Source organism: Vicugna pacos, unplaced genomic scaffold, assembly GCF_048564905.1.
Source record: "Vicugna pacos unplaced genomic scaffold, VicPac4 scaffold_202, whole genome shotgun sequence".
Taxonomy (NCBI): Eukaryota; Metazoa; Chordata; class Mammalia; order Artiodactyla; family Camelidae; genus Vicugna; species Vicugna pacos.
This window is the reverse complement of record NW_027328881.1, coordinates 560,744-587,510: the sequence shown is the minus strand read 5'-3', so window position 1 is coordinate 587,510 and position 26,767 is coordinate 560,744. Positions and strand designations below refer to the sequence as shown.

General features: G+C 41.7%; 1 protein-coding gene and 1 pseudogene across 1 annotated transcript in view; both read right to left on the bottom strand.

Annotated features, from left to right (window-relative positions):
* Positions 1-4,417: 4,417 nt before the first annotated feature.
* Positions 4,418-26,767, bottom strand: part of LOC140695390 (substance-P receptor-like) — a gene marked incomplete at its 3' end in the record, with an annotated part of 151,430 nt that continues 129,080 nt past the window's right edge. Inside the window, exon 3 of the mRNA XM_072958087.1 lies at positions 4,418-4,568. Within this exon, the coding sequence (XP_072814188.1) occupies positions 4,418-4,568 (151 nt within the window). The remainder of the gene's footprint in view (positions 4,569-26,767) is intronic.
* Positions 19,385-22,061, bottom strand: LOC140695386 (histone-binding protein RBBP4-like; annotated as a pseudogene).

Here is a 26,767-nt window from a genome sequence, read left to right as displayed (position 1 = left end):
TTGTTAAAACACTAAAATCTAGAAACTTTAAATGCTTAAAGGATCCCAAAGGAGGTAGCCCAGAAAGTGATTCCATAAGGCAGTGCCATTTGGAAACAAGGATATTGAGTCTCTTTTCCTCTTGGGATGCTTCCCAAGCACATCCGTGCACATCGAGAGACGCAGTAAAAATCGCAGCGACCCCGCTGGACAAACGCCCCCCGCACAAGGGGCCGGGCAGGCCCAGCGCCGCCCTTCTTGGAGGCGGACGCTGCGTAGCTGGGCTTTGTGCTGCCGCTGCTTCAAGGGCGGTGCGCGGGGCAGAGGAATGAGCATGAGAACCTCCGTCGTCCTCAGCCTCCTCTCTCCACGTTAGGGAGAGAAGGGCAGCTGATACAAATTTCTCGTGAAATGCCTTTATAAAACTTAACTCTGAAGTCTTCGTGACAAGACACAAACGTTGGACAGCTGTTTACTCCCCACTGGCTCTAGGGGTACAGGCCGGCGTAAAGGCGGCAAGCGGCCGCCAGGAAGCGGCAGCTCCTAAAATCCTGCTGCCAGCAGTCTGAGCGCGACCGAACTAGATCTGTTTGCTGGGGTCTGGTGGCTGTGCAAGAGCTTGCCTTCCACGTGCAAGTGTAATTGTGCTAAATCTGGCTCAACAGCCGCGGGGCACCCTGAAGATGGTGTCCAGGGGCTGCCCTGACAGCCCTCTAGGACTCCTGCTGTCTCTTCATGGCGAAGTCCTGGAAGGTGTCTGAAATAAACCCTCAAAACGTAGGCCAGCTGGAATTGGTCCGTGGACGAAATCCAAGGATGTGAGTCCACAAGTCCTGTGATGGGGCGGTGGTCGCTGAAGGCAAATTTCCCTCACTTCGCAGAATTCAGGCTGAGTGTCAGAAGCGATAGGATGTTTATGGAGTTTGGCGTTCCTGAGGCTGAGGTACTGTAGTATTGACACTAATGGCCTCAGTCAGTCACTGGTATAGTCACTCCCTGGGAGCAAACACACCCTACATTGGGTACACTAGCCTCAGGAGCTCTGAGGACAAAAGGTATTGTCAGCCTCCAAGGGGCGACAGTCCTCATGCGTAACCGTCGTCATCGTGGAGAGCACTTTTGGTCTGGACGGCCTCCTGACACCACAGAGGGGCTGGGGCGATAACTACCTTGCTAATTCTGGTTCTGAAGCTCACCAAGCTGGGTCCTGGTTACGTCAGTCCTGTTCTGAGACCTTGGAAAAATCTAGCCATTTCCCACATTTGTGGAAAAAAAGGGAGGGATAATAACCTGAGCTAAATTGATAATTGAATAAAATAACAAATATAAAACACTGAACACCATGCCTGGCATTTAATAAACACTCAATAAATGGCTTCTTCCTTTATTCCTCCATTCCTCCCCTCAAAAATATAAAGCATGGTATAAATACAAGACATATTGCATTATGATTAAACTCTAGAATAAGTGGAGCATCAGGCATTTTACTAAGATTTGGCCAGATCGGCACTCCCAGTCCAATTTGCACGTAGCAATAATGTAAGTTTTCACAGAGTGAAAGGAAGTGGCCATTGCTCTATCAGCAGGATCAGCAGACACACAGATGTCACATGATATTTTAAGTGATAAACAGAAGAGCAGAGTATTTGAATTGTCCTGTCTTCATGCCATAAATTTAGAAAGGTGGTGGTTATGCCCCTTCTCCTCCATGAAATGAGGGAAAGTTTGAAGCAACAAAAAGAACATTACAATTGTTTGAAATCATGCCATAACTCCGGACCTGCAGGGGATGTTTCTATCATATTCAATCAGAGCATTATTTTCACCTGTAAAGTAGCCCATCTACTAGAGCAAACTGTTTAGATTTTTAAACTGTTCATTGAAGTGTAACACACATTCAGAAAAGTGTACAAATTGTAAGTGTACAACATGATGAATTTTTACAGATGATGATAATGTTATATTTTAATGCCATTTAAATATACTCTTATAATCCATTAACTTCTTTTGTCTTTGAGTGTTCTATCAAAAATTTCAAATTCAAGTGTTACAGAATTTTATTGTTTCCTTTTTTATTTTCTAATTAACACATAGTAATCTTGATCTTTTTTTAGTGTATAATTCTAAAAATTTTAACACATGTATAGATTTATGCAATCACTATCATAATCGGGACATGGAGCAGCCCCATCACCCTGAAAATCTCTCTCATGAGTAAAGAGATTGCTCTTTGTAGTTGACTAAGGGCAACTGTTGGTCTGTTCTCTGTCCTATAGTTTTGTCTTTTCAAGGATGTCATAAATAAATGGAAACAGAAAGCATGTAACCTTTTGAATCTGGTTTCTTCTACTTTGTGTAATGCTTTTGCAATTCACCCATCTTGCTGCACACATAGCCGTTGATTCATTTTTACCGCTGAGTAGTGTTCCATTGCACGAATGCAACACAGTTTATCCATTCGCCCATTGGAGGACTTTTGGGATGGAGCTGGTTTGGGGTGAGTATAAATAGAGTCTATAAACATTCGTATGCATGTTTTTGTGTGAAAACATATGTTTTCATTTCATTGGGGGTAAATACATAGGACTGGGATTGCTGGGTCTAAACTATTATCACTAAATCACTTAGCTTTACAGTCTATATTGTCTTGATCAATTAACAATTTCCTTCTTGAGATGGGCAGAGCTTTGGATTTGAGAGAGATGGAAATGGTGTCTTATAGACCTCAGATCAGAAAATGCCATTTTTATAATTTAACAGTCTATTTTGTTCTTATTACAGGTAATTTTCTATTGTAGTTACTATAAACACAGTATATCTATTTTTTAAAATTCACTAATTGAGGACATTCATCTGTACATTTGAAAGTAAAGCTGCAGATGTTATTATGCTGCATCCCGTACTATTACAGCATCTGTCTCCTAAGCAGACATTTTCCTATTTAACTGCAACACCATTATCACATACAAAAACTGTCAGATTGGCTTTAGGTTGGTGGTGGTTTTTCCTCCTAACACTTCAAATATTTCACTCCACTCTCTTTTTGCGTGCATGGCTTCTGAGAAGTCAGATATTAATTCTTATCTTTGCTCTTCTATAGATAAGGTATTTCTTTCCTCTGACTTCTTTCTGGATTTTTTTCTTTATCTCTGATTTTCTGTAGTTTGAAAATTATATGCCTAGGTGTAGCTTTTTGTCATTTATCCTACTTGGTATTCTGTGAGCTTCCTGGATCTGTGGTTTGGTGTCTGACATTAATTTGGGAAAATTCTTAGCCATTATTGCTTCAAATATCTCTTCTATTGCTTCCTCTCTTTCTTCTCCTTCTGATATTTCCATTGTGGGTACATTATACCTTTTGTGGTTGTCCCACAGTTCCTGGATATTCTGTCCTAAACTTTTAATCTTTGTTCTCTTTGCTTTTTCAGTCTTTGAAGATTCTATTGACATATTCTCCACCTTGGAGACTTTTTTTTCCTCAATTGTATCCAGTCTTCTAATGAGACCAGCAAATGCAGGCTTCATTTCTATCAGTGTTTTTGATCTGTAGCATTTCTTTTTGATTGTTTCTTAGACTCTCCTCTCTGCTTGCATTTTCCAGCTGTTCTTGTATGCTGCCTACTTCATTCATTAGAGCCCTGAGTATATTAATCTTAGTTGTTTTCAGTTCCTGGTCTGAAATTCTAACATCCACGCCATATCTGAGTTTGGTTCTGATTCTTGCTCTCTTTCAACTGTGTTTTTTTGCCTTTAGGTGTGCCTTGCAAATTTTCTTTGATAGCTGGACGTGATGGACCAAGTAGAAGGACCTGCTGCAAACAGGCGTTTAGTGATGTGGTGGCGCGGTGTGGGTGGTGAGGAAGCACTTACACAGTCCTTTGAGTAGGCCTCGGTCTTCTAGTGAACCTATCTTTGGGCTGTGAACTTCACAAGTGTTTCTAAGTACGCCTCCCTCCTCCCCCAGGTGGGACAGGAATTGAGTATGTCCCTTCCCCCCACGTAATTTATGCTCTGAAAACACCCCAGCAGCTTAGGCTCTGGTTAACTAGCTTTTCCTGTGGGCAGACCTTGTTGAGAAGAACAGAATGTTCTGATGTATTTCAAAATTGTTACTTTTCTGCTCCCACTGCTAGAATCAAGAGGGAAGTTTTCTCTGATAGTCAATGTAAGAACATGTTTGAGCTCCTGGAGGTAAAACTGAAAGGCAAGAGCGAGATGGCTCATGACTGTACAGGCAGGCTTAGGTTACAAAGACCCTCAAGAAAGAGCTGTTCCCTCCTATCCCCTCCCCCTGATCTCTCCTCCCTTCTCCTGTTCTGAGGATTCAGGGATGTTTTGTACCTGCTGCCTCTGGGCCTCTTGAGTCTCTGGGGCTCATATGCTCGCCCGCTTGTCACCTGTGCCAGAATGAGTCAAGTGCTGCCTGCCCTTTGCTCACCTTGCGCTTGGCAGAGATTTGCTCCTGGTAACGGTCCGAGGAGTCCCCAGGGATCTCGCTGGCCCACAGCGTGATTCCCACTACGGTGTATGCATAACCTATCACCAGCAGGGGGAGGAAGTAGATCAGCACGGTCACACAGATGTGGTACCTGCAACAAGGTGGATGCGAGGGTTCAGTCCAAGAAATAACAGGGCTGGTCAAGCCTTGACATCTACCTTTCTCAGTATTTGCCTTTAAAAACTTGGATGATAAGGCTAGCCACCTGCATTGGATGGGTAGGCGATATATTGATGGATAAAGGAGAGAAAGGAAATCTCTTCAACTGATGTTCTTCTTGTGAACTTTTTCCATAATGCAGATTCCTGTTCAGAACAAAAGGAGAATAAACATTGACAAGAAGGAACTGAATTCTTATATATCTATAGCAGTATTAGTTGATGTTGATTAGTTCAGTATTGCTTACCTTTCCCTCCAAAAAAAAAAACACACACACACACACAAACAAAAAGAAAATAACCCTTAGGCTGCATTAATGGAAGTATACTATCTAGAATAAATGAGGTGACTGTACCACTCAATTCATACATGTCAGATTTACACTTAGGCTCAGTTTTGGTGCAGGGACATAAACCAACTAGGACATTCAGATGAGAACCACCATGATGGCTGATGAAATGTTATCCATTCTATATGACAAATGGAGTCACGGACATAAAGAATAATTAATTATCTTGGAAAGAGAGATAAGACTTATCCTAGAATTAGGATCAGTGGGTGAGGACCATGTTTAAGTTACTTCTAAACCTTGTCCTTTAATATATATCTCGAGATGAAAACTGTCTGGGTCTCTGAGTTACCATTTGAAGGACAGATACCAAGTGATTTGAGTCTGACTGAAACATGAGCAAGAAATAAACCACTGCAGTGTCAAACCACTGAGATTTTGAGGTTTCTCACAACAGTGTAACTTATCCTATACTGTCTAAGTTGAGGCTCAGTGTAAGTTGGACATTCAAACAAGTTGTTTGAATTTTGAGAAAGAATATTTTTCTCAGGGGGTCCTTGGCATGTCTGGCTTTGCAATACAGCCCTTTTCCCCCGATGGGAGTTTAATGCAGAGGCTCAGCATCCCTAATAATAATGATGATGAGAACAGCTAATATTTTGGGGGTTTACTCTGGGGCCCTGTGTTACTAATAACATTAATGACGTGTTAGTAGCAGAACTGGAAGTTGGATTTTATTGAGCGAAGATCAAAATGCCAAGCACTTTACTGGCATCAACTTCTTTAATCCTGAAAACAAATGATTAGATAGATACTGTCATAATCCCATTTTGTAGATGAGAAAAGAGAAGTTTAGAATTTAATTAACTTTCCTAAATTCACAGCTGGTAGAATGAGGAGCTGAGATTACAATGCAGGACTATGGTCCCAGAGCCAGACTCTTGTCACCGGAGAAAAGTCACCCAGTGGTATTTTCTTCCACTGTTTATGCTTATTTTCTGCAATAAATTTTTCCCAAAAAGGAAAAAAAAAACACATATTCACTTAACTTCTCCTATATTGATAGTTTGTTTTCAATCACTGATTTGCAAAGCCCCACAGTTTTACCACTTATTCAGCCCCCTCTGAATATTAAAATTTGCAACTTGAAGAAACTTGGAGTTCCTAAGTGCTAGCCATGGGTTCAGCAAAGCCAGGTGCTGAGTGCATCTGTCCTGTGCAGACAGGCTACCAGGCTTCCAAGGAGCATCTGGATGCCGCATTCTCTGGGAGCCTCTGTGCTCCCCATCAGCACAGCAGTGACTGCGTGCTGGTTTCCTGCCTGAGCTCAGGCCGTCTTCTGACTGCTGTGCAGACACTGGTTGAAATCAAAGCATTTGGAGGCTGTGGTGGCAGGGGGTCCCTGGGAACCCCCAGGCCGCACCTACTTCTTCTGTCTGTAAGAACAGCAGACTAATACTTGGTGATAAAAACACATTAGCTGAACTTTGTGGGACCTTTGCTCAGAAGGCTGAGTGTCCGTGTTGGAGGCAGGGATGTGATGGGAGGATACTGCACTCAAGTCACATATGATCCTCACCTTGGACCAGTGGTTCTCAAGCTTAAACCAGCTGCAGAATCACCTGGAGGGCTTGTACAAACACAGGGCTGGGCCCAACCCAGTTTTAACTTAGCAGGTCTATGGTTAAGCCTGAAACTCTGCATTTATAACAAGTTCCCAAACGATGCTGCTGCCGGTCATTCTGGTTCAGACTTTGAGAAACAGTCTTAGACCAGTGGTTCTCTTTGAATCACATGAGACTCATTGGGGAAGCTTCAAAAATGATCAGGGTCCAGAGATACTCATGTAATTGGCCAAGAATATGAGAGCAGGAAACCACAGTTTAAAAAATTCCCCAAGTTACAGAATACAGCTAGCATGGAGAAAAACTGTTTCAGATCCAAGGCTCATAAACCTGTTGGAACTTCACTGTTGTTTGAGATTTAATGACTTGACTAAAGTGTGAATTAACCACGTTTTCCAGTTTCTGTAAATGATGCTTTGACATCTCAGGTCTTGTTGATAATCTAGGGGGGACTGCCCGCCCAGGGCTAGCTAAGACCAAGTGTGCCTTCGTTTGCAAACTAAGCAACCCAAGGTTTTTCATAGCGGCTGGACATTCCCAGCAAGAGTGCACGCCGGTTCCCTTTCATCCACATTCTTGCCAACTCCTGTTATTTGTGTTCTTTCTGAGGATAGTCATTCTGACAGGTGTGAGGTGACATCCCATTATGGTATTGATTTGCACTTCACTGATGATTGGCTATGTTGAGCATTTTTTCATGTGCCTGCTTGTCCATCTTTATGTCTTCTTTGGAAATATGTCTATTAAGGTCTGTCCATTTTTTACAGGTTGTTTGTTTTTTTGATATTGAGTTGTATGAGCTATTTGTACTTTTTTAAAATGTTAAACCTTTATTGTTTATATCATTTGAAAATATTTTCTTCTATTCAGTAAGTTATCTTTTCATTTTGTGCATGGTTTCCTTTACTGTGCAAAAGCTTTTAAGTTTAATTAGGTCCCATTTGTTTATTTTTGCTTTTATTTCTTTTGCTGTAGGAGACAGATGCCAAAAATATTGCTATGGTTTATGTCAAAGAGTGTTTTGCCCATGTTTTCTTCTAGGAGTTTTATGGCTTCCAGTCTTATATTTAGGTCTTTAACTCTAATTTCACTTTCTAACATGTAGTTGTCCAGTTTTTCCAGCACCACTTATTGAAGAGACTTTCTTTTCCCAATTGTATATTCTTGCCTCCTCTGTCATAGATTAATTGAACATAAGTGTGTGGGTTTGTTTTTGGACTTTCTGTCCTGTTCCATTGATCTATGTGTCTGTTTTTGTGCTGGTACCATACTGTTTTGATGACTGTAGCTTTGTAGTATAGTCTGAAGTCAGGGCGCATGATTCCTCGACCTCTGTTCTTCTTTCTCAAGATTGTTTTAGCTATTTGGGGTCTTTTGTGATTCTACACAGATTTTTAAAATTATTTGTTCTAGTTCTGTGAAAAATTACCCTGGCTTTCTTTTGATTTCCTTTTGCATGGAATACCTTTTTCCTCCTCTCACCTTCTGGTCTGTGTGTCTTTAAATTTGAACTGAATCTCTTGTAGGCAGCATTACATATGGGCCTTGTTCTTACATCCATTCAGCCACTCCATGTCTTTTGATAGGAGCATTGAGTCCACTGATATTTAAAGTAATCATTGATATGTACATTCTTACTGCTACTTTGTTATTGTTTTGGGGTTTTTTTGTACCTCTTTTTTTGTTCCTTCTTCTTTGTTCTCTTCTACTGTGGCTTCATGACTGTCTTTAGTGTTATGTTTGGATTCCTTTCTCTTTTGTGAGTGTGTATTTGTTATAGACTTTTTTTGTTGTGATTGACATAAGGTTTACATATATCAATATATTTATCTCTATCTCTACCTATATATATCTGTATCTATAGGTCTATACGTTTGCATCTCTATATATGATTATGTTGCTGATCTCTCAATTTCCAACACATTTTAACAATCCTGCATTTGTACTCTCCTCCCTCTCAGATACTGTTTTGACATCATAGTTTACATCTAATTGTGTTATGCATCTCTCAACTGCTTGTTGTCGCTATATAGGGGATTTTACTACTTTTGTCTTTTAACCTTCCTACTAGCTTTGTGTGTGGATTGTTTCTTACCCTTACGGTATATTTGCCTTTACTAAAGAGATTTTTTTTTCTTTAATAATGTTCATGTTTGTAGTTGTTTCTTTTTTGTTTTGTTTTGAGAAATTCTCTTTAACATTTCTAGTAAACCTGGTTTGATGGTGCTAAAATCTTTTAGCTTTTGTTTTTCTCTCCATCAAATCTAAAGAGAGCCTTGCTGGATAGAATATTCTTGGTTCTAGGTTTTCCCCTTTTATCACTTTAAATATATCATGCCACTCCCTTCTGACCTACAGACTTTCTTCTAAGGGGTCTACTTATGGACTTATGGGAGTTCCCTCGTGTGTTATTTGTTGCTTTTCTCTTGCTGTTTTTCATATTCTGTACCTTTAATTTTTGTCATTTGAATTACTGTGTGTCTTGGTGTGTTCCTTTTTGGGTTAATTCTGTTTGGACTCACCTGGACTTGGATGTTGTTTCCCAGGTTAGGGAAATTTCCAGCTATTATGTCTTCAAATATATTCTAAGCCCCTTTCTCTCCCTCTTCTGTTTCTGGGACCCCTATAATGTAAATGTTAGTGTCATTAATGTTGTTTTCATGGAGGTCTCTTTCAGCTGTCCTCATTTCTTTTCTGTTCAGCATCAGTGATTTCCACTACTCTGTCTTCCAGCTCGCTGAGCCCTTCCTCTGTGTCATTTAGTCTACTGTTGAATTATTCTGGTCAGTTTTTTATTTGTTATTATATTCTTCATCTGTTTTCTTGTCCTTGTATTTTATAACTCTGTTAAAAGCTTCTATCTTCTCACTCTGTGCATCCATTCTTTTCTTGAGTTCTTTGATCATCTTTATGGTTATCACCCTGAGCTCTTTCTCCAGTAGATTGATTGCCTGTCTCCACTTCACTTAGACCCTCTTCCGGCATTTTGTTCTTTTGTTTGAAACTTGTTCCTCTGTTCCCTCATTTTGCTTAACTTGTTGTTTTTATTTCTATGTGTCTGGTAGGTTGATTGCATTTCCCAGCCTTGGACAGGGGCTACTTATAGGAGATTCCTGTGCATCCCGGCAGCCACACCCCTCTCATAACCACAGCTGTCTGCTCTAGGGATGTGCCCTGTGTGGGCTGCGTGGATTCTTCTGTTGTGGTGAGTTGACTACTGTGGGTGGTCTGGTAGGTTTGTTTGGGCCCTGATCTGGTTGTTTGCCATGCTCTGCCTTGTGAGAAGGCTGCTGGCCACTAGCTGGCAAGGCTGGGTCACAGGCAGCTCACTTCAGAATCCTGGGGGTACCCAGGGCTAGTGCTGACTCACTAGTGGGTGAAGTTGGGGTCCATGAGTCCCTGGAGCAGTTGCTTGCCCATTGGTGGGTGAAGCCAGGACCTGGGGCTAGAGCCAGCACACTGGCAGGCCAAGTTGGGTCCTGGGATCTGAGTGCAGAACTCAGGGGTCCCAGAGCTGGTGTTAGACTCCTGGTGGGTGAAGCCAGTTCCTGACACAGTTGGCTACACAGTTGAGGGTGTCTAAAAGCTTGTGTTGGTCTGCTAGTGGGCAGGGCCAGGGCCCAGCCAGACCCAGGGCAGGTGCTGGCCTGCTAGTGGGTGGGCTAGGTCTGCAGGCTGTCGGGTTGTAGTTGTCTTGTGACTGGTGTCTGCCCACTGGTGGGTGAGACTGGTCCTGAGGAGAGGAGGCTCACTGGTGGGCAAGACTGGGGCCCAGCCGGTCCCAGGGCAGGATCTGGCCTGCTGGTAGGTGGGCTGGGTTCTCAGGTTGTAGGGCTGTGGGTGTTCTGTGGCTCATGCCCACCTGCTGGTGGGTGAGGCTGGTTTCAAGTCTAGATCTGGGTGGAGGGGGGCCAGGGATCCTGGTGTAGGGGCCTGCCCACTGGTGGGTCTAGCTGAGTCCTGGGACCTCTGAGTGAAGGGTGCTGGGATCCCAGGTCTAGAGCTTGCACATTGGTGTGTGGGGCCAGGTCCTGGGCTTCTGGTGAGCAGGGCTGTGCCCAGGGTGACCGTGGGCTCAGGGGCCTTAAGGCAGCCTGTCTGCTTGTGGGTGGGGCCATTTCCCTGCCTAGTTAGCTGCTTGGCCTGAGGTGTCCCAGTACTGGTGCCTGTAGGCTACTGGGTGGGTGTGGGGCTGTGTCCTGAGGCTAATAAACTGTAGGGAGAATCCACAGGGGCACCTGCCAGCACCAGTGTCCACACGGTTGAATGAGCTCCTCAAATGGTTCCTCTGTATATGATTCTTTGCTTTCCTGTTGCTGCCTTTAGAATTCTCTCTTTATCTTTACTTTTGCTATTTTAATTATGATTTATCTTGGTATGAGTCTATTTAGATTCATCTTGTTTGGAACCCTCTGTGCTTCCTATACCTGGATATCTGTTTCCTTCTTCAAGCTTGGGAAGTTTTCAGACACAATTTCATTAAATACATTTTTAACCCTCTTCTCTCTCTCTTTTCCTTCTGGGACATCTCTATCGTGAATGTTGGTATCTTTGACAGTATTCTAAAGATCCCCTGCTCTTTCAATTGAGACACATTTCTTTGATGTCTCATTTTGCTTATCTTTCTCTGTCTGTAACTAAGTGAAACAGTTACCTATCGCAATGTTCTTGTGTGAGAGAGTGTCCCGATGCAGTCTGTCTCCGCCCAGTGGCTTTGGTTGGAGAGCTGGATTTGACAAGAACACAAGTCATGTCTTCCTCAGGGTGTGCTGGCAGCTATCACCATGGTATGAGGTGGAGCTGGAGGTGGAGAGAGGCTAAGGCCAGAGCCAGGTGTGAGGCAGGGCTTCCCCTATGTTCAGTGGCCATCACAGTCTTATCAGTGATTAGGGTCAGTTCTCATGTTACTGGAGCACAAGTCCTGAAGGTTAAGTCTAAGCTGGCTCTGTTCCCTTTAAGTGTGTGCTCTTTCCCTCCCAGCTCCTGCACTCTTGCCCCAGAGAGCAGCAGTGCTGGTGCAAGAGGGGCTGGTGTGGGTGTTCAGCAGGGTTCAGGGCATGGGTTGCAGTGGTCTAGCTGCCATCAGAGATCCAGGCTGCCTCTGATGTGCCACCTGTCCAACTGCCAATAATGATTGCTCAGGCATCACTTAGAGTCTGAGCTACTTCAGCGTTTCATAGCTTAGCTTTTTCCTTGGTTGTGGCAGTCCTTGCTCCATTGTGGGGCTGTGACGCAGGGCAAACGGTGATGGAGCGCTCACTCAGCTCAGGCTGGGGTGCATGCCAGGGAGGTTGCAGGAAACCAGTTAGCCGCCAGTGTGGTTTCAATCTGCCCTCTCTGCTCTGCTTCAGGAGCAAGAAAGTGTTCATGCATTCCCTCTGAGAAGAGTCAAGGCTTCCCCTGCTCCCCTCATTAGCTCCACCAGCCCCCCACCCAGCCAAGGGGGCTCATCTTCCAGTTGTTGGACCCCAGGGCTGGGCACCCGATATGTGGCTCTAACTGCTCAGTCCCCAGGGAGGATCTCTGCCTGCATAATTGCCCTTTTCCTCTCGGTTCCTGATCTGATCGCTTCTCTTTCCTTCCTATCCCATTCCGTGTGTACCTTTCATACAGGAGTCTTTCTGCCAGTTTCCAGTGAGAACTGCTCCACACGTGGATGTATTTTTGATCTGCTTGTAGGGGGAACTAAGCTCTGTGTCCTCCGAATCTGTCATCTTGATCCCCTTCCCCCTGATCTCCTTGATTGGATGACGTGGTCCTCAGATTAGAGCCCAGCGGTGTTCCTCTTTAATTCTTTTCACAACACAGGCACCAAGGAAATACATCATAGAAAGATGTAATCTCAGGCTTCTAAAGACATTAGAATTGTCAGCTGGTCCACCCCCCACAGCAAGGACCCCTCCTGACGGCAGCCCCCAGAGGAGGGTGCTCAGCATCTGCTTGAATGCAGGTCCTGAGGCAGACAGTCTGAGCATTTCTTACTTCTTTAGTTTTTCAATCAACAGTTTTCTCACTAGAAGTACTATCTATTCATTGTGGTTTTGAAAATATAGACACGCATTAAAAGAAAATCTTTAAAGGTGAAGTGCAGGCTGGATATGAGTTGCACGTCAGCCTCGTTAATGCTGAGCACTGCTGCTGACAGGCAGTGTGTATTGAAGCTAACGGCAAATCAGGAATTTCCAGTTCTTAGAGGGTATTTAGCTCTCATTCATTTGCAGCTGAAGTGTTTTTCTTCTTTATTATAATATTTCCAGCCCAGCATGCTGTCCTTAATGTTGTTTGGAGAGGCAGTTGCTTGACTGGCACTATGCACACTAATTGTCATTTGAAAAATACACTTAAAAAACCATGGTAAAGTACATATGATATAAAATTAACCTGAAGAATACACTTTTATTTTTATCTCTGAAAAAAAGAAAAAAAAACCTTCAAAACTTTCTATTATGTAGAAATAAGTTCTAATAAAATTGATTCATATCTTATATCTTTATGCACACACACAAATTTGTATCACATAAGTGCATTTTAGATTACTTTACAAACAACACTATGTCCCATCATTTTTTAAGTCAGTAAATATATTTCTATAATGAAATTTCTAATGGCTGTAATAAAATTCCATTCTATGGAGGTAAGTGCTTACTTAGCCTTCTAATTTGAACATGTGAGTTTTTTAAATAATGTTTTGACATTTAATTGCTACAATAATTAACACCTTCAAACGTATGTCTTTCCTCTATTTCTTATTGCCCAAGGATTAATTAGTCAGAATTAAATAAAAGCATTTTTAAGGGTTTGCTATGTATTGTCATTCTGCAGAAAATACACGCCAATTTATACCACCAGCAGGGGTTGATAAGATCTCTTTTTCCTCTGCGTGGCTGTGCTGGGCATTTAGTAAGTCTTTTAATCTTTGACAACATGATCGTTTATATATAGATGGTCCTCTAGTCTACATTTAATATTCCTGATTTGTTGTAAACCGAAATTCTATAATTATGCTATTTAACCATTGTCATTTCCTCTTTTGTGAATTGCCTACTTGTATATTTTCTCAATTGGGGTGCTCATATTGTCCTTACTAATTTGTAAGAACTCTTCATGGCTTCTATTATGTTAATACTTAAAATGTTTTTTCCATATCAAAATCATTAAAGCATTCACTTACACTCTCTCCTAGTTCATTTGTTTGCATTTAACTGTTCAGTCTATCAAAGATCTACTTTGCTGGGTATTATGAGAAAAGGCTCCAAATTTTCTTTCTCCAACCATTGTTTAGTTTCCCCAGTACCCCTATCGGCTGCTCCACCCTTTCCTTGCTGATTTGAAACTGCTCTTCTATCTCATACACTCATGTGCCTCTGGGCTTTTGTTCTGTTTCCTCTACCAATCCCTCCTTTCTGGTGTCCATTCCACACCATATTAATTTTTGTGGCTTTTAAAAAAATATATATGGCAGTAAAAATCTCTTATTATTTTACTTGGTTCCTCAAAATAATGTATCTCTCTTCCTGCACATTAAAAAAAAATTTTTCATTTTGGTGAGGAGGGGAGAAGGTAATTAGGTTCATTTATTTTTAGAGGAGGTACTGGGGATTGAACCCAGGATCTTGTGCTTGCTAAGCATGTGCTCTACCACTTGAGCAATACCCTCCCCCACCTGCATAATTTCTTAAGAAGGAAGTCAGGGGAAGGTTTCAGTTATTTCTAGCCAGAATTGCAGCTTCCCAGAAGATGTCAGGTGATTAATTCACTGGCCCCTCCCAGCATTGATTCTCATGATAAAGTTTAGTGGTGGATGTTGCTTACATGCCCAGGGCCTTATGCCCCCATTTCAGATTGTTTCTTGATCAGCTCTCTCAGGCAAAGAGAAAGATCCTATAGAGGATGTGCTGCCAGAAATGGTCCCAGAGTTTGGAAAAGCTCTAACAAGAACTTATATGTCAACACTGGACTCTAGCAGAAAGAAGCTAAACCCCCTCGCCCACACCTCTCCTCCTTCCAGTCTGCTTAGGGGCAGGGATGTGGGAGGAGCAGGTGGCTAATAATCCTGCCTAACATTTTTATTTGGTTGATATGTTAAAGAAAAAACAAGCCACAGTGACAAAGCTTGTGCAGGCTCCGTGATTCTGCGAGAGGAGGGCAAAGGAGGTGGTGGTTGGTTTGGCTAAGGACCTTGTTGTGTTTTGGGACAAGAAGTGTTAGACCAGAAGCTGAATTTAGGTTGGGGTGAAAAATGTTAAATTGGTATCTGTGAGGAAGAAAAATACTGGTAACAAGAAGGAGTGAGAAAAATAAGAGATTAAGCAAGAGGGGCAGAGACAGAGACAGAGAGAGACTGGGACCACTTGTTGGTAGCACAGACTCATGAAAGGACACAGCCAGCAGGAAATTTCCCGTGGTGAGGACTGCTCGGTGTATTGCAAGGTGTGGTGGTACCTGAGGGTAAAGTTAAGAAACTACCATCCTGTCCTATGCTGAAATTCTCTGATTTCTCTAACCACTCCCCAAATCTGTAAAAGTAAAAAAGGATGCCACACTCAACAAGTCTGTGTCAGTGGGGCTCTGAGGATGTGAATGAGGAGGACTGAGTAAGAGTGGAGTCAAGTGGGCTGGCCAGAGACAGTGGTGGCCACAAAGTTTCCATTACCTTGCATTGGGTAGGAGATGTGGTGGAGAGGAAGTCCCTGTCTCAGGAAACAGGAAGGTGGAGACAGAGCCCCTGAATCTGTACTATGCCCCCTGGTCAATCTTCCCAGTCTGGCAGGTGACATCAAATCATGTAGATATTCCTGGAATCCCCATGGTAGTTCTGGAAATGCCAGCCAGCCACAGGGCACAGAAAACTGACATCTGAACAGATATTGCCAACAGGTGGCGCCAAACTGCAGCTGGCACGTAGACCTTTCAGTATTTCATTTAGGTGACTGGTGTTTCAGTAACCCGTCAATAAAACAGCATGCATTTCAAATGCTTGAATTAATTGTACAGTGCACACCCCACCTCCCAATCCCTTACTATGCCATGATGTCATTTTCCACTATGTCACTTTGCCAATGTGGCATGGGCTTTGCAAACCTCCTCAGATACTTACAACCCCATTGAGAATAAGACTGCATTTTATCTGTGATTTGTTTTCTCTGAGTGTCAGTGGACACTGATAAATGTTTTGCTAATATAACTCACCCACCTTCAACCTCTCTAGATAGTTCTTAACTACGTGTGATGCTCGCCTTGAGGTTGGCGTAACTGTAGTGAAATAATCCTTGCTGTATGAGCAACCAGGGACAGATCAGGGATGCGCTTCCGCCTTGGCTGCGGCAGCCTGTGATTATCACGGAGCCAACGAGGACTTGGATATGTGCAGCAGACCTGGAGCTTGTATGCTAGCATTCTGTGAAGCATTTAAAATACTGTTATTTCTGGTGGGGTTTGTTTGGAACTGTTTTGATTGGTGCAAATTGGCATAAGTCAGTAAACATTTCCTGATATAATTCAATTGCCCAAAAATGTGGGTGTTGGTTGTTTTTCTACTCTGGTCCCTGGCATCTGAAAAACAATCCTAGTCATGGTGGCCTGTGGCCAACAATCATTCATGTCCCCAGGTCTGGTCTAAGTGCCCCCGACTCACAGCTCTCAGGCTGAGTGCCCACTTGCCTTGCTATGGCCTGAAAGTACTTCTTCTCCACGAGGCAAATCTTGGCACAATAACTAACAAATGGCCAGGTAGTGGCCATTTTTCTTTTCTTTTGATAAAGTCTCCTGATGAAATTTACTTTATCAAATTAGGTACCACATAAACAGCCACTGTTGAAGGCTTGTAGAAGATGCAGAAATCTCACATTTTCTATGTACAATAGTTTCATTGTAAAGGTGTTTCTGGAAAGTGGATCTGACTTCGTCTCACTACTTCTGGGGCTTGGGGTAAGAGACAAATATCACTAATCCCATTTTAAATTGAAAAATTAAGGTACAGGGAAGGTAATTACTTTGTTCAAGTCACTCAGGGTTGACATGGGAATAGAAAACAGATCTGCCCCTTTCTTTTTTCAGCCCTTTGCATTTCTATTCTTTCTGCTTAGATGAGCTTGAAAGAAGAATGGATAAATGTCACTGAGAGCAGGGAACATGCAGTTTTCAAGAATGAGCACATACATTGAGCATAAACATTATTCACAGCATTTCATAATGCAGGTAATTGATTGAAAAATAGCATAGCTTAAAACATCAGGCACAGAATTCAGTTCTGTCTGTGTGGGTGACTTGGAATGTGGCCAAATCTTGGATTCCAGTTTATATCTGGATTCATTTTCATATTTCCAAAACCTTTTCCTGTCTTGAACCCTGAACCCATAGAAACTAATGGTTGGCTGAACTGTGGGAAAGACAAATGCCTTACATTCAGTTCCTCAGCCAAAGTTTCTCAGCATAGACAATAGACCATTATGCTGTGAGCCACATGGGCTGCCAGTCTAAAGTTTCCATGAACAAACTGAACAATGCAATTTGTGTGTCTCATAAGAAATTATCAAGGAGACTACATTAATCAATGTGAAGTCTGCTGCGAGTCATATACGAGAGGACAAATATTTTTAATGAGGGAGCGTTGGCAGATTTTCATACCTCCCCAAGTTAGCCAAAGAGAACTTAGTAATTCCTGGACCATCTTTTAGGCAATCTACTCCTCTTACAAAAAAAAAAAAAAAAGAGTCTTTTTTGCTAGAGGAAAGCTAAGCTGTCTCTACAACAAAGACAGAAAGTCCATGTGGACTGGATGTAGAAAGGTGTTGGCTGGGGAAGGTTATGAGGGAAGCAGTGAAGAGATATGACTAGGAGGTAAGCAAAGGCAGATGACTTTTTGGTGGTTACTGTTGTGCACAATTGTTTTGGGTACTTTTTCAAAATGGAGCTGCTGTTTTATCACTTTGCCCATTAAACTAGGCTTCCTGAACTCGACTCTACTTAGGTGCTGAATTCTGTAGATTTTGGCTTTCTTAAAGTTGCATGTATGTTACATGCAGAGTCACCTCTTCAGGTTGGAGGCCAGCCCTGTGTTGAGGCAGCACCTTCAGTTATTGGGGAGGAGCATACAAAAGGAGCTATATAGTTGCTGCTGGGCCCCATTTCATTCAGACACCTTAATTGTTAATGACCCCCCTGCTTTGTGCTAGAATCTGAGGACATAGTGATGAATAAAAAGACCTGGTCTCTGCCCTTTAAGAAGCTTAAAACATAGTGGGCAAGATAGGTTATAAACAAATATAACAAGAAATAAATATAAAATCATCAGTGTGTTATGTGCATAAAGCCACCAAACGGAGGTGGTGTAGAGAATATCAGGGGCTCACACTCAAAGGACCCTCTGATGAGATGACCTAAAGGGCAAAGTGGTCATATTTGGTGCAGGATGGATGGTCCATACAGAGACAAGAGGAGGCAGAAGACCTTGAGGTCCAAATGATCTGGGTACCCTGGACGAGTCAAGATAAGGCTTTTGTAGCCAGAGTGGAAGGACTGAAGGCCATGAAATACGGCAGGGGCCACAGTCTGTAGGGCACTGTGGGCCATGCTCTTGGGAGCCACCGAATGGGTTAAGCAAGATAAGATGATTCACTTTTTTTTTCCTTATCCAGGATTAATTTAAATTTTTAAAAATTTATTTTGTTATTTTTTTTAATTGAAGTATAGTCCATTACAGTGTGTCAATTTCAGGTATACAGCATAATGTCCCAGTCATGTGTGTATATATATATATGCACACACACATACATTTATTTTCACATTCTTTTTCATTAAAGGTTATTAAAAGTTATTGAATACAGTTCCCAGAGCTACACAGAAGAAATTTGTTTTTTATTGATTTATATTTATAGTGGTTATCATTTGCAAATCTCAGACTCCCAAAGTTACAGGATTAATTTAATTTTAAAAACAAATACGGGGGGAGGATATAGCTCGGTGGTAGAACATGTACTTAACATGCACAAGGTTCTGGGTTCAATCCCCAGTATCTCCATTAAAACAAACAGACAAACAAACAACAAATAAATAACCTAATTAACTCCCCCCACCACAAAATATTAAAAAATAAATAAAATAAATAAAAACAAATACAGGCTATAGCCTCACTCTTCTTTGCCTGATTGGACAGTCAGTCTGTGGTGTCACTGTCAGGTAAAAACATACACCTTTATGACTTGGTTGTCCCAAGTTTTATTTTTAAAAAATTCACAGACAGGAAAGAAATAATATGAAAACAGTTCAAGAAATGCACTAATGGGCAAAAGTACATGGGGAAAGAGGAACACATAGTTTTTGACTTAACTAAAGAAACTGAGAGGGGAATTTTTTAAGAAAATGTGCATCCGGGGAAGTTAGATGTGCAAATTTTAGAGTAGGAATTTATATGACTTGAATCATTTCCTGAATAAAAATGACCTTTTGCAATATTCAGACTTCACGGCTACTTCACTTGGCTCTATTTCTTAAACACTATAGCCTTTAGTTAAATGAGCCAGAAAAACTAGGGGACACAACATTGAAAGAAAAATAACCACACACATTCTCTTTTCTTGTCTACTTAAATCTTTGTTACTAGGAAATTCCTGAAGAAAATTTAAATTTGAGTCTGGCTTTGCTGATTCAAGTCTCCCAGTGGCTTATTTAGAAAACACCTTCTGTTTGGGCTAATAGCATTGTTGATGGCACTTATTATAGAAGTAGAGTCAAACAAAGTCTGTGTCTCAAAACCAGTGTGAAATTATTCTCAGGGTTGAGAGGAAGAAAAGGGGCGTCTAAAATCACTAGAAGTTCAGACATTGTCTAGGACCCTTATCCTTCCGGGTCCACACGTCCTTCAGGGTCTTCATCATTTTAAATGTTCTCATTTCCCACAGTTGCATGATACTGGCTTCTGATAGAGAACCAATCACCCAAGATGCATTGGGATTCTAGAAGAAATCAGATATCTTGGAAAGTGTTACCACCGTGATTAAACAACTCTGGTGGCCCATCTTCTGCATCTTCTGGGGATTGTTCCTCTCCAGTTTTACTTACTTTCCAGGTGTTCAGTCTGTGATCGGTACCCCTGGAAGCCAAACTAGTCTCATTGTGAGGCAACTGTTGAACCTGGACTATTTCAGCCGTATGTGATTCAAAGGAATGCAACTTAAAAAATATTTTACTGAGTTATAGTCAGTTTAGTGTTGTGTCCATTTCTGGTGCACAGCACAATTTTTTAGTCACACACGAATATACATGTATTCATTGTCACAGTCTTTTTCACCATGAGCTACTACAAGATCTTGAATATATTTCCTTGTGCTCTACAGTATAAACTTGTTTATCTATTCTATATATACCTGTCAGTATCTACAAATCTCAAACTCCCAGTCTGTCCCTTCCCACCCCCCTCCCCCCGGCAACTACAAATTTGTATTCTATGTCTGTGAGTCTGTTTCTGTTTTACATTTTCCCTCCCTCTCCTCCCCCTTCCCCCTCCCCCTTCTTCTTCTCCTTCTCCTTCTTTCTTCCTTCTTCCAGATTCCACATATGAGTGATATCATATGGTATTTTTCTTTCTCTTTCTGGATAACTTCACTTAGGATGACATTCTCCAGGGACATCCATGTTGCTGCAAATGGCATTATGTTGTCATTTTTAATGGCCGAATAGTATTCCATTGTATAAATATACCACAACGTCTTTATCCAGTCATCTGTCAATTGACATTTCAGTTGTTTCCATGTCTTGGCTATTGTAAATAGTGCTACAAATAACATTGCAGTGCTGGTGTCTTTTTGAAGTAGGGTTCGTTCTGGATACATGCCCAGGAGTGGGATTCCTGGGTCATATGGTAAGTCTATTTTTAGCCTTTTGACGAATCTCCATTCTGTTTTCCACAGTGGCTGCACCAAACTGCATTTCCACCAACAGTGTAGGAGGGTGCCGTTTTCTCCACACCCCCTCCAGCATTTAAAAAGGAATGCACGTAAGTGTCAGAGTCTCAGATCCCACAAGGCTGGTCAGCTGATCTTGTGGCAAGAATGAACTCACTATAGGATTGAAAGAAATGCGGCTCACTTCAGAAGTGTGAGCATCAACTGAATGGCTTGGTTTGGAAGTATCATTTGAATGCGTACCCAGGCTCATAAGCTTCTGATCATCAAGCACCTGACCCAACAAGAGACATGGAGCAGATGCCAGAAAATTTCTCCTACTACTGCTGTAATGCCCTGTAAAGATGGTCTTCATGTGCACAAGTTTTTCTTCCTTTGGAACGGCAGTGATATCCCATAGGCAGATGGTGTAGTCATTTTTTTTTCTTGATTTCTTGAAACTTTCATGTCATTTAAAAAAAGATCAGTTAAAGTCTAGCCCAAGGAAGGAGTCATTCCTGAGTTCTGCCAATGTTCTTAAAACCCTAGGACAATATAAACAACTAATATTATCTCAAAGAATGTTATCTACTTTCATAAGGTGTACAAGTTGTCACAGTTTCTACTATTTGTGTGCGTGTCTTCAATTATAATACTGAATCTATAGGTCTAAGCTTACAACAAGCAATATTTACATTTTTAATATTAGTTCCAATGAATTTATAAGTAGCAGGCATTTCTAATTTGTCAATCACAAATTTAATGGGTAGCCAGCACTCTCATGCCCTCCTCCTTTGTAATTGACACAGCAAAAAAAAAACAAAACAAATGTGGGGTGAGAGGTGAGCCATGTCCCAGGTCTTGGTTGAGCCCCTGGGACATGCCCCCACCAAGTGTGGGTACTTGGCTTCATGCAGGAAAGAATTCAGGAGCAAGTCACAGTTGAGTAAAGGTAGATTTATTTAGAGAGATACATACTACACGGAGTGTAGGCTGTTTCAGAAGGTGAGAGAAAGGCCACAAGGTGTGGGGGTTGAGTGCTCAGGTTAAAGTAAAAGTAGATACACACTCCATAGACAGAGTGCCAGCCATCTCCAAAGACAAGGGAGCAAGAGGCAGATGGCATAGTCATTTGAAGCACTAATCAAATGCCCACTGAGACTTGGGTTCTAAGAAAACCCATAGCCTCCTCCTGATGCCCACAGACACAAGTCTGGGTTGAACTCCCCAGAAGGGTCTGGTTTAGAAGAATGCTTTGTATAATCAAAACCAAGAACATTACTGGATAGAGTCTTCACTGCAATGATGCAAGGTTTCTGGGCATATGATGCACTCTGTTTACTTCTTCATGGTTGATCTTGATTCTTTTTCTAAATTCTCCTTTTTCAGTGTTGCAGTGTAAATCATCAAACTGAGCATCATTAGGGAGCTGCACACCGTCAATGACAAGTCAATGAAGACTGAACTTTTTCCCTTCTGGTCTAGTTACATCTGGAAGCCACTGCTGTTAGGCTGGGCCACTCCAAAGCATGGATTGCCACCAATTTGCAAAGAGAAAGGGTGGGCTTTTCCCATATTTCGTACTTTCATTCTTCTACTGTAGCATCAGGGGCTGCTTCTTTCTCTTCCATAAAGGGCAGACTGGGGGTGTCCAGGGTGAGCATTGCAGGAGGGGTAGGGAGGCTGTGGGTGAAATGATCCAGCTTTAATTTTGAGGTGAGGGTGGTATTAGACATCCAATCAGGGCCCACAGTGTTTGCCAGAGAAACAGCACCAATGGGATACATGTGATTACGTGTGTATGTCTAAAGAGAGGGATCTATTTTAAGGAATTGACTCTCATGGTCATGGGAATGGTGAGTCTGAAATCTTTAGAGCAAGCGGGCAGACTGGAAATGCAAGTAAAAGCTGATGTTACACTCTTGAGGCAGGGTTCCTTCCTCTCCAGGAAAACTTCCAGTGATAGAATAAAGCTCATTCATATTATGGGGTAGGGTGGGGATAATCTGCTTTAGTTCTACAAAATACCTTGTAGCAACATCTAAACTAGTGGTTTACTAGTGAACCATCACAGGCACAGTTTGATTGGGGAGAGATGGGCAAGTTGGGATATGACTGTAAGACAGAATGGGCAGGACCCGTAGATGGGAGTGGGTGTAGAGGGTGACGGATACCCCCAGGCAAGCCTCTGACTCAGTCCTGCTGTCTCCTTCCCTTGACAAGGGCTCTCAGGCCCCCACATTCATTGTGTTTAGAAAGGAACTGGGGCTTAGGGGAGAGGGCGTCGTGGTTAAAATGGTATTCCAACATGGTGATAATCCTGGTTAAACGTGGACCCAGGTTGAATACGGTGTCAGGAGTGCCTTTTGTTTAGTGACTAAACAGCCACTGTTACAGTATTACTGAGGCTAGAGAGACACATACTACTCACTGGTCTCAAAAAAACAAATAAATAGTAGTGACAACAGCCGCCACCACCACAACACTAGCTAACACTGATGCAGCGTTTGGTATATGCTGGGCACTGTCCTCACCGCTTGACATATATTGCTTCCTTCATGTCCACCAACAGTCATCTCTGGGTTACGGGTGATAAACTCAGGCACCAAGACTGCAAAGTACTTAAGTACCACGGCACTCGGCACAACTCTGGGGCTTCATTCACGGAGACGATTGTGTAAATAGCACCCCTTGGAGTTGGGCGATGAAGTTCACAACAGAGCTTAAGAAACTGATCCAAGACTTTCGTGTTGTGGAGATTAGCATTGCCTTGGGTGAAGAATGACAGAACTAGCCTTTTGCAGCAACACGGATAGACCTAGAGATGATCATACTAAGTGAAATAAGTCAGACGGAGAAAGACAAGTATCATATGATATCATTTATATGTGGAATCCCCCCAAAATGATACAAACAACTTATTTACAAAACAGAAAGGGGACTCAGACATAGAAAACAAACTTACGGTTACCAAAGGGGAAAGTTGGGGAGGGATAAATTTGGAGTTTGAGATTAGCAGATATTAACTACTATATATAAAATACATGAACAGCCAGGTCCTAATGTATAGCACAGGGGACTACATTCAGTATCTATGAAAAAGAATATATTATATATATATATATATATATATATATATAAAAACTGAATCACCATGCTGTACACCAGAAACTAACACAGCACTGTAAACCAACTATACATCAATAAAGAAAACTATATAGAAGGAAGGCCACATGTTTTACATATATATATATATATATTTAAAATAAATATATAAAAATATTTATATATATACACACATATAAAATTATTATATATTTGTTATAGAGAGTTTTTAAAAATAAGAGTTTTATTTTACAATCTTTTTAGATTTAAAGTGAAAAGTTGCAAAAATAATACAGAGAGTGCCTGTATACTTCATGGACAATTTCCCCTACTATTAATATCTTATTAGTATGGTACATTTGTCCCAATTAATGAACCAATGTTAATACATTATTATTAACCAAAGTACAAGACTTTGCTTGTTTACGATGCCCTCAAAAGCTTTGAGTGTGTCCTGGTCAGGTATTGTGTAGAGTGTCCCTTAGCTGGGATTTGTCTGATGTTTTTTTCTTATGATTAGTCGGGGGAGATGGGTTTTGGGGAGGAAAATCGCAGAAGTAAAGTGTCATTCTCATCACACTCTATCAAGGGTACCTGCCATCAATATGACTTAGCACTGTTGGTGTTGACTTAGATCACTTGACTAGGGTGGAGTTGGTCAGGTTTATCTACTATGAAGTTACTCTTCTCCCATCCCAGCCCTTTATATACTGTATTTTTTGGAAGAAAGTCACTATGCCCAGACCATGCTTAACAAGTAGAGGGTTATGCTCCCTTCCTTGAAAATGAAGTATCTGCATAAATTATTTAGGATTCTTCTGCATGGAATGATATGAGACACATTAGTGTATTTGTCTAATCTCTTTCACTTACTTTTTTATTCAGTCCTCTGTGTCAATATGGATTCACATATATTTAGTATATATTTTGGGTTATTGTCCAATACTATTTTTTTTTGCCTTAATTGCTCCAGCTTTGGCTATTGGGAGCTCTTACAATTGCCTCCAGTCTCTCTTGACATACCTCCAACATTGTGTATGTGTGTGTGTGTTTGTATGTGTGTTCTGAGCACTTTCTTCCTTTCCGGAAATACAAGACGCTCCAAGCTCATCTTTGTATACTCATTGGCCCCGGTCCTCAAATCAGCCATTTCCCCAGGCAGCTCTGGTTCCTGCTGTTGGAGAATGGTATTAGAAACCACGACTTAATCCTCACAACCACCAGAGGAGACAGAGGCTGCTTCCACTTTATCTCCAGTTTGCAGGTGAGAAAGCTGAGACACAGAAAGCTAAATACTTAGGCATGGCTGTGCACTTGCTGAGTGGAGTGGAGGTCCAGGTGAGGTCCCAGGTCTCTTGATTCCATAGGGATCACAATTTTCCCCTCCACTACAGGCACCAGCAAACTACCACTCCCAGGTAAAATCGCTCACCGCCTGTTTTCAAATGGCTTGTGACTTAAGATTGATTTTTCCATTTTTAAATGGTTGAAGAAATCAAAAGAAGAACATTATTTCATGGCATGTAAAGATTATATGAAAGTCAAGATGGAGCACAAGGGATTTTTAGGACAATGAAATTATTCTGTATGATACTACAGTGGTGGCTACGTTTCATTCTGCATTTGTCAAATCCCACAGAATGTACAACATCAAGAGTGAACCCTAATGTAAACTATGGACTTTGGTTGATAACAATGTGCCCATGTTGGTTCATTGATTGTACCAAAGACGCCCCACTGATGAGGGACGGTGAGGGTAGGGGAGTATGTATGTGTGGGTGGGGAGGGCTATGTGTGAACTCCCTGTATTTTCTGCTCAGTTCTGCTGTGAACCTGAAACTGCTCTAAAAAAAATTGTTTATTTAAGAAATTTTAAAAAAATTTAAAAAGTATGTCAGTTGTATGCAGCATAGGACTTTTTTTTTTTAAGATTATATGAAATTCAAATGTCATTGTCCATAAATAACATTTTCTTGGAACACAGCCATACCCATTCATTTAAGTATTGTCAGTAGCTGCTTTCCATGCTTCAGTGGCTGGGGACAATAGTTGTGACAGAGACCATAGGGCCTGCAAAACTGAAAATATTTACTACTTGGCCTGTTAAAATGTGCCCACTTCTGTTCCATTGTACTGCAAAGAGAAGAGGCTGAGTTACAACTCCTACAGAGGAAAGTAGTGCAGACCAACACCACACCTACACTGGTCTTATTAATGCCATGGTGATGCTCTCCCTTCTGGCACCAACCCAACTGCTACCCTTCTTCAAGTCCCAGCTCTGGCTGCTGGGAGCTTCTCTGGACCTGTCTGGTCTCCATAATCCCTCCTGTTCCTCTGATCTCCCAGACCTCTTAACATCTACTTAGATTTTGATTACTTGATGCCTTGTACGGTTCTGCATTTCACACACATTAGTGTTGTATTCCAAGTTAGCTGCAAGTTCTTTGAAAGCAAGGACCATGGGTATTTTTCTTTTCCTTATGTTATCAACCACAGATTAAGTTTTCTACTAACTCAGCTCTAATTGATACTAAATGACCTCCCTGTTTAGGCTTCCAACTGACTATCAGATTAAGCATAAACTCTTTAACATGACACTTAAAGCTCTTGTACTATCATCTTCAACCCCCATTCTTACTAGTTAACTGGTGCCCAGATTAGTGCTTAGAACATAGTAGCTGCTCAGGAAATGGACTTTTCTGCCCTCCCTTACTTTGCTTTCTCTTATACTCTTACGACATTGGAAAACAACTGGCAACAGTTCTGGATTTGACAATGATGAGGTTAATCATAAACAATTTCAGTGTCAGGATGGGGACAAAATTGAGTCAAGGATGCAGGGCAGGATTAGAGATCTGAGGCCACAGGAAGGTAGCTGATAACATCAGTAAAAAAATGCTGAAAGATTGCCTAGTAGCGTGAATTAATGTGGCCACGATTAGCCTGGCTTCCTGGCTTTTGCTAGCATTCCTGAGAGATCTGGGTGTAAGAGGGGAGAAAATATAAAGAGAAGATATAAGGTGAGACAGCTGAGGTTGGGGATGGGTGATGGAAACCACAGAAAACCCTGGGAACAAGCCCTGGGTAAACACACGCATTGAGATACCCTTGATTTAACACCAACTGTAGTCCAGAAGATTACCACGTGTTATCCTGTTTAACCAACTCTGGTAAAATTGGGTTTCATCACCTCAACTTTGCAATTTAATTTGAGGTTCAAAGATGTTCACTG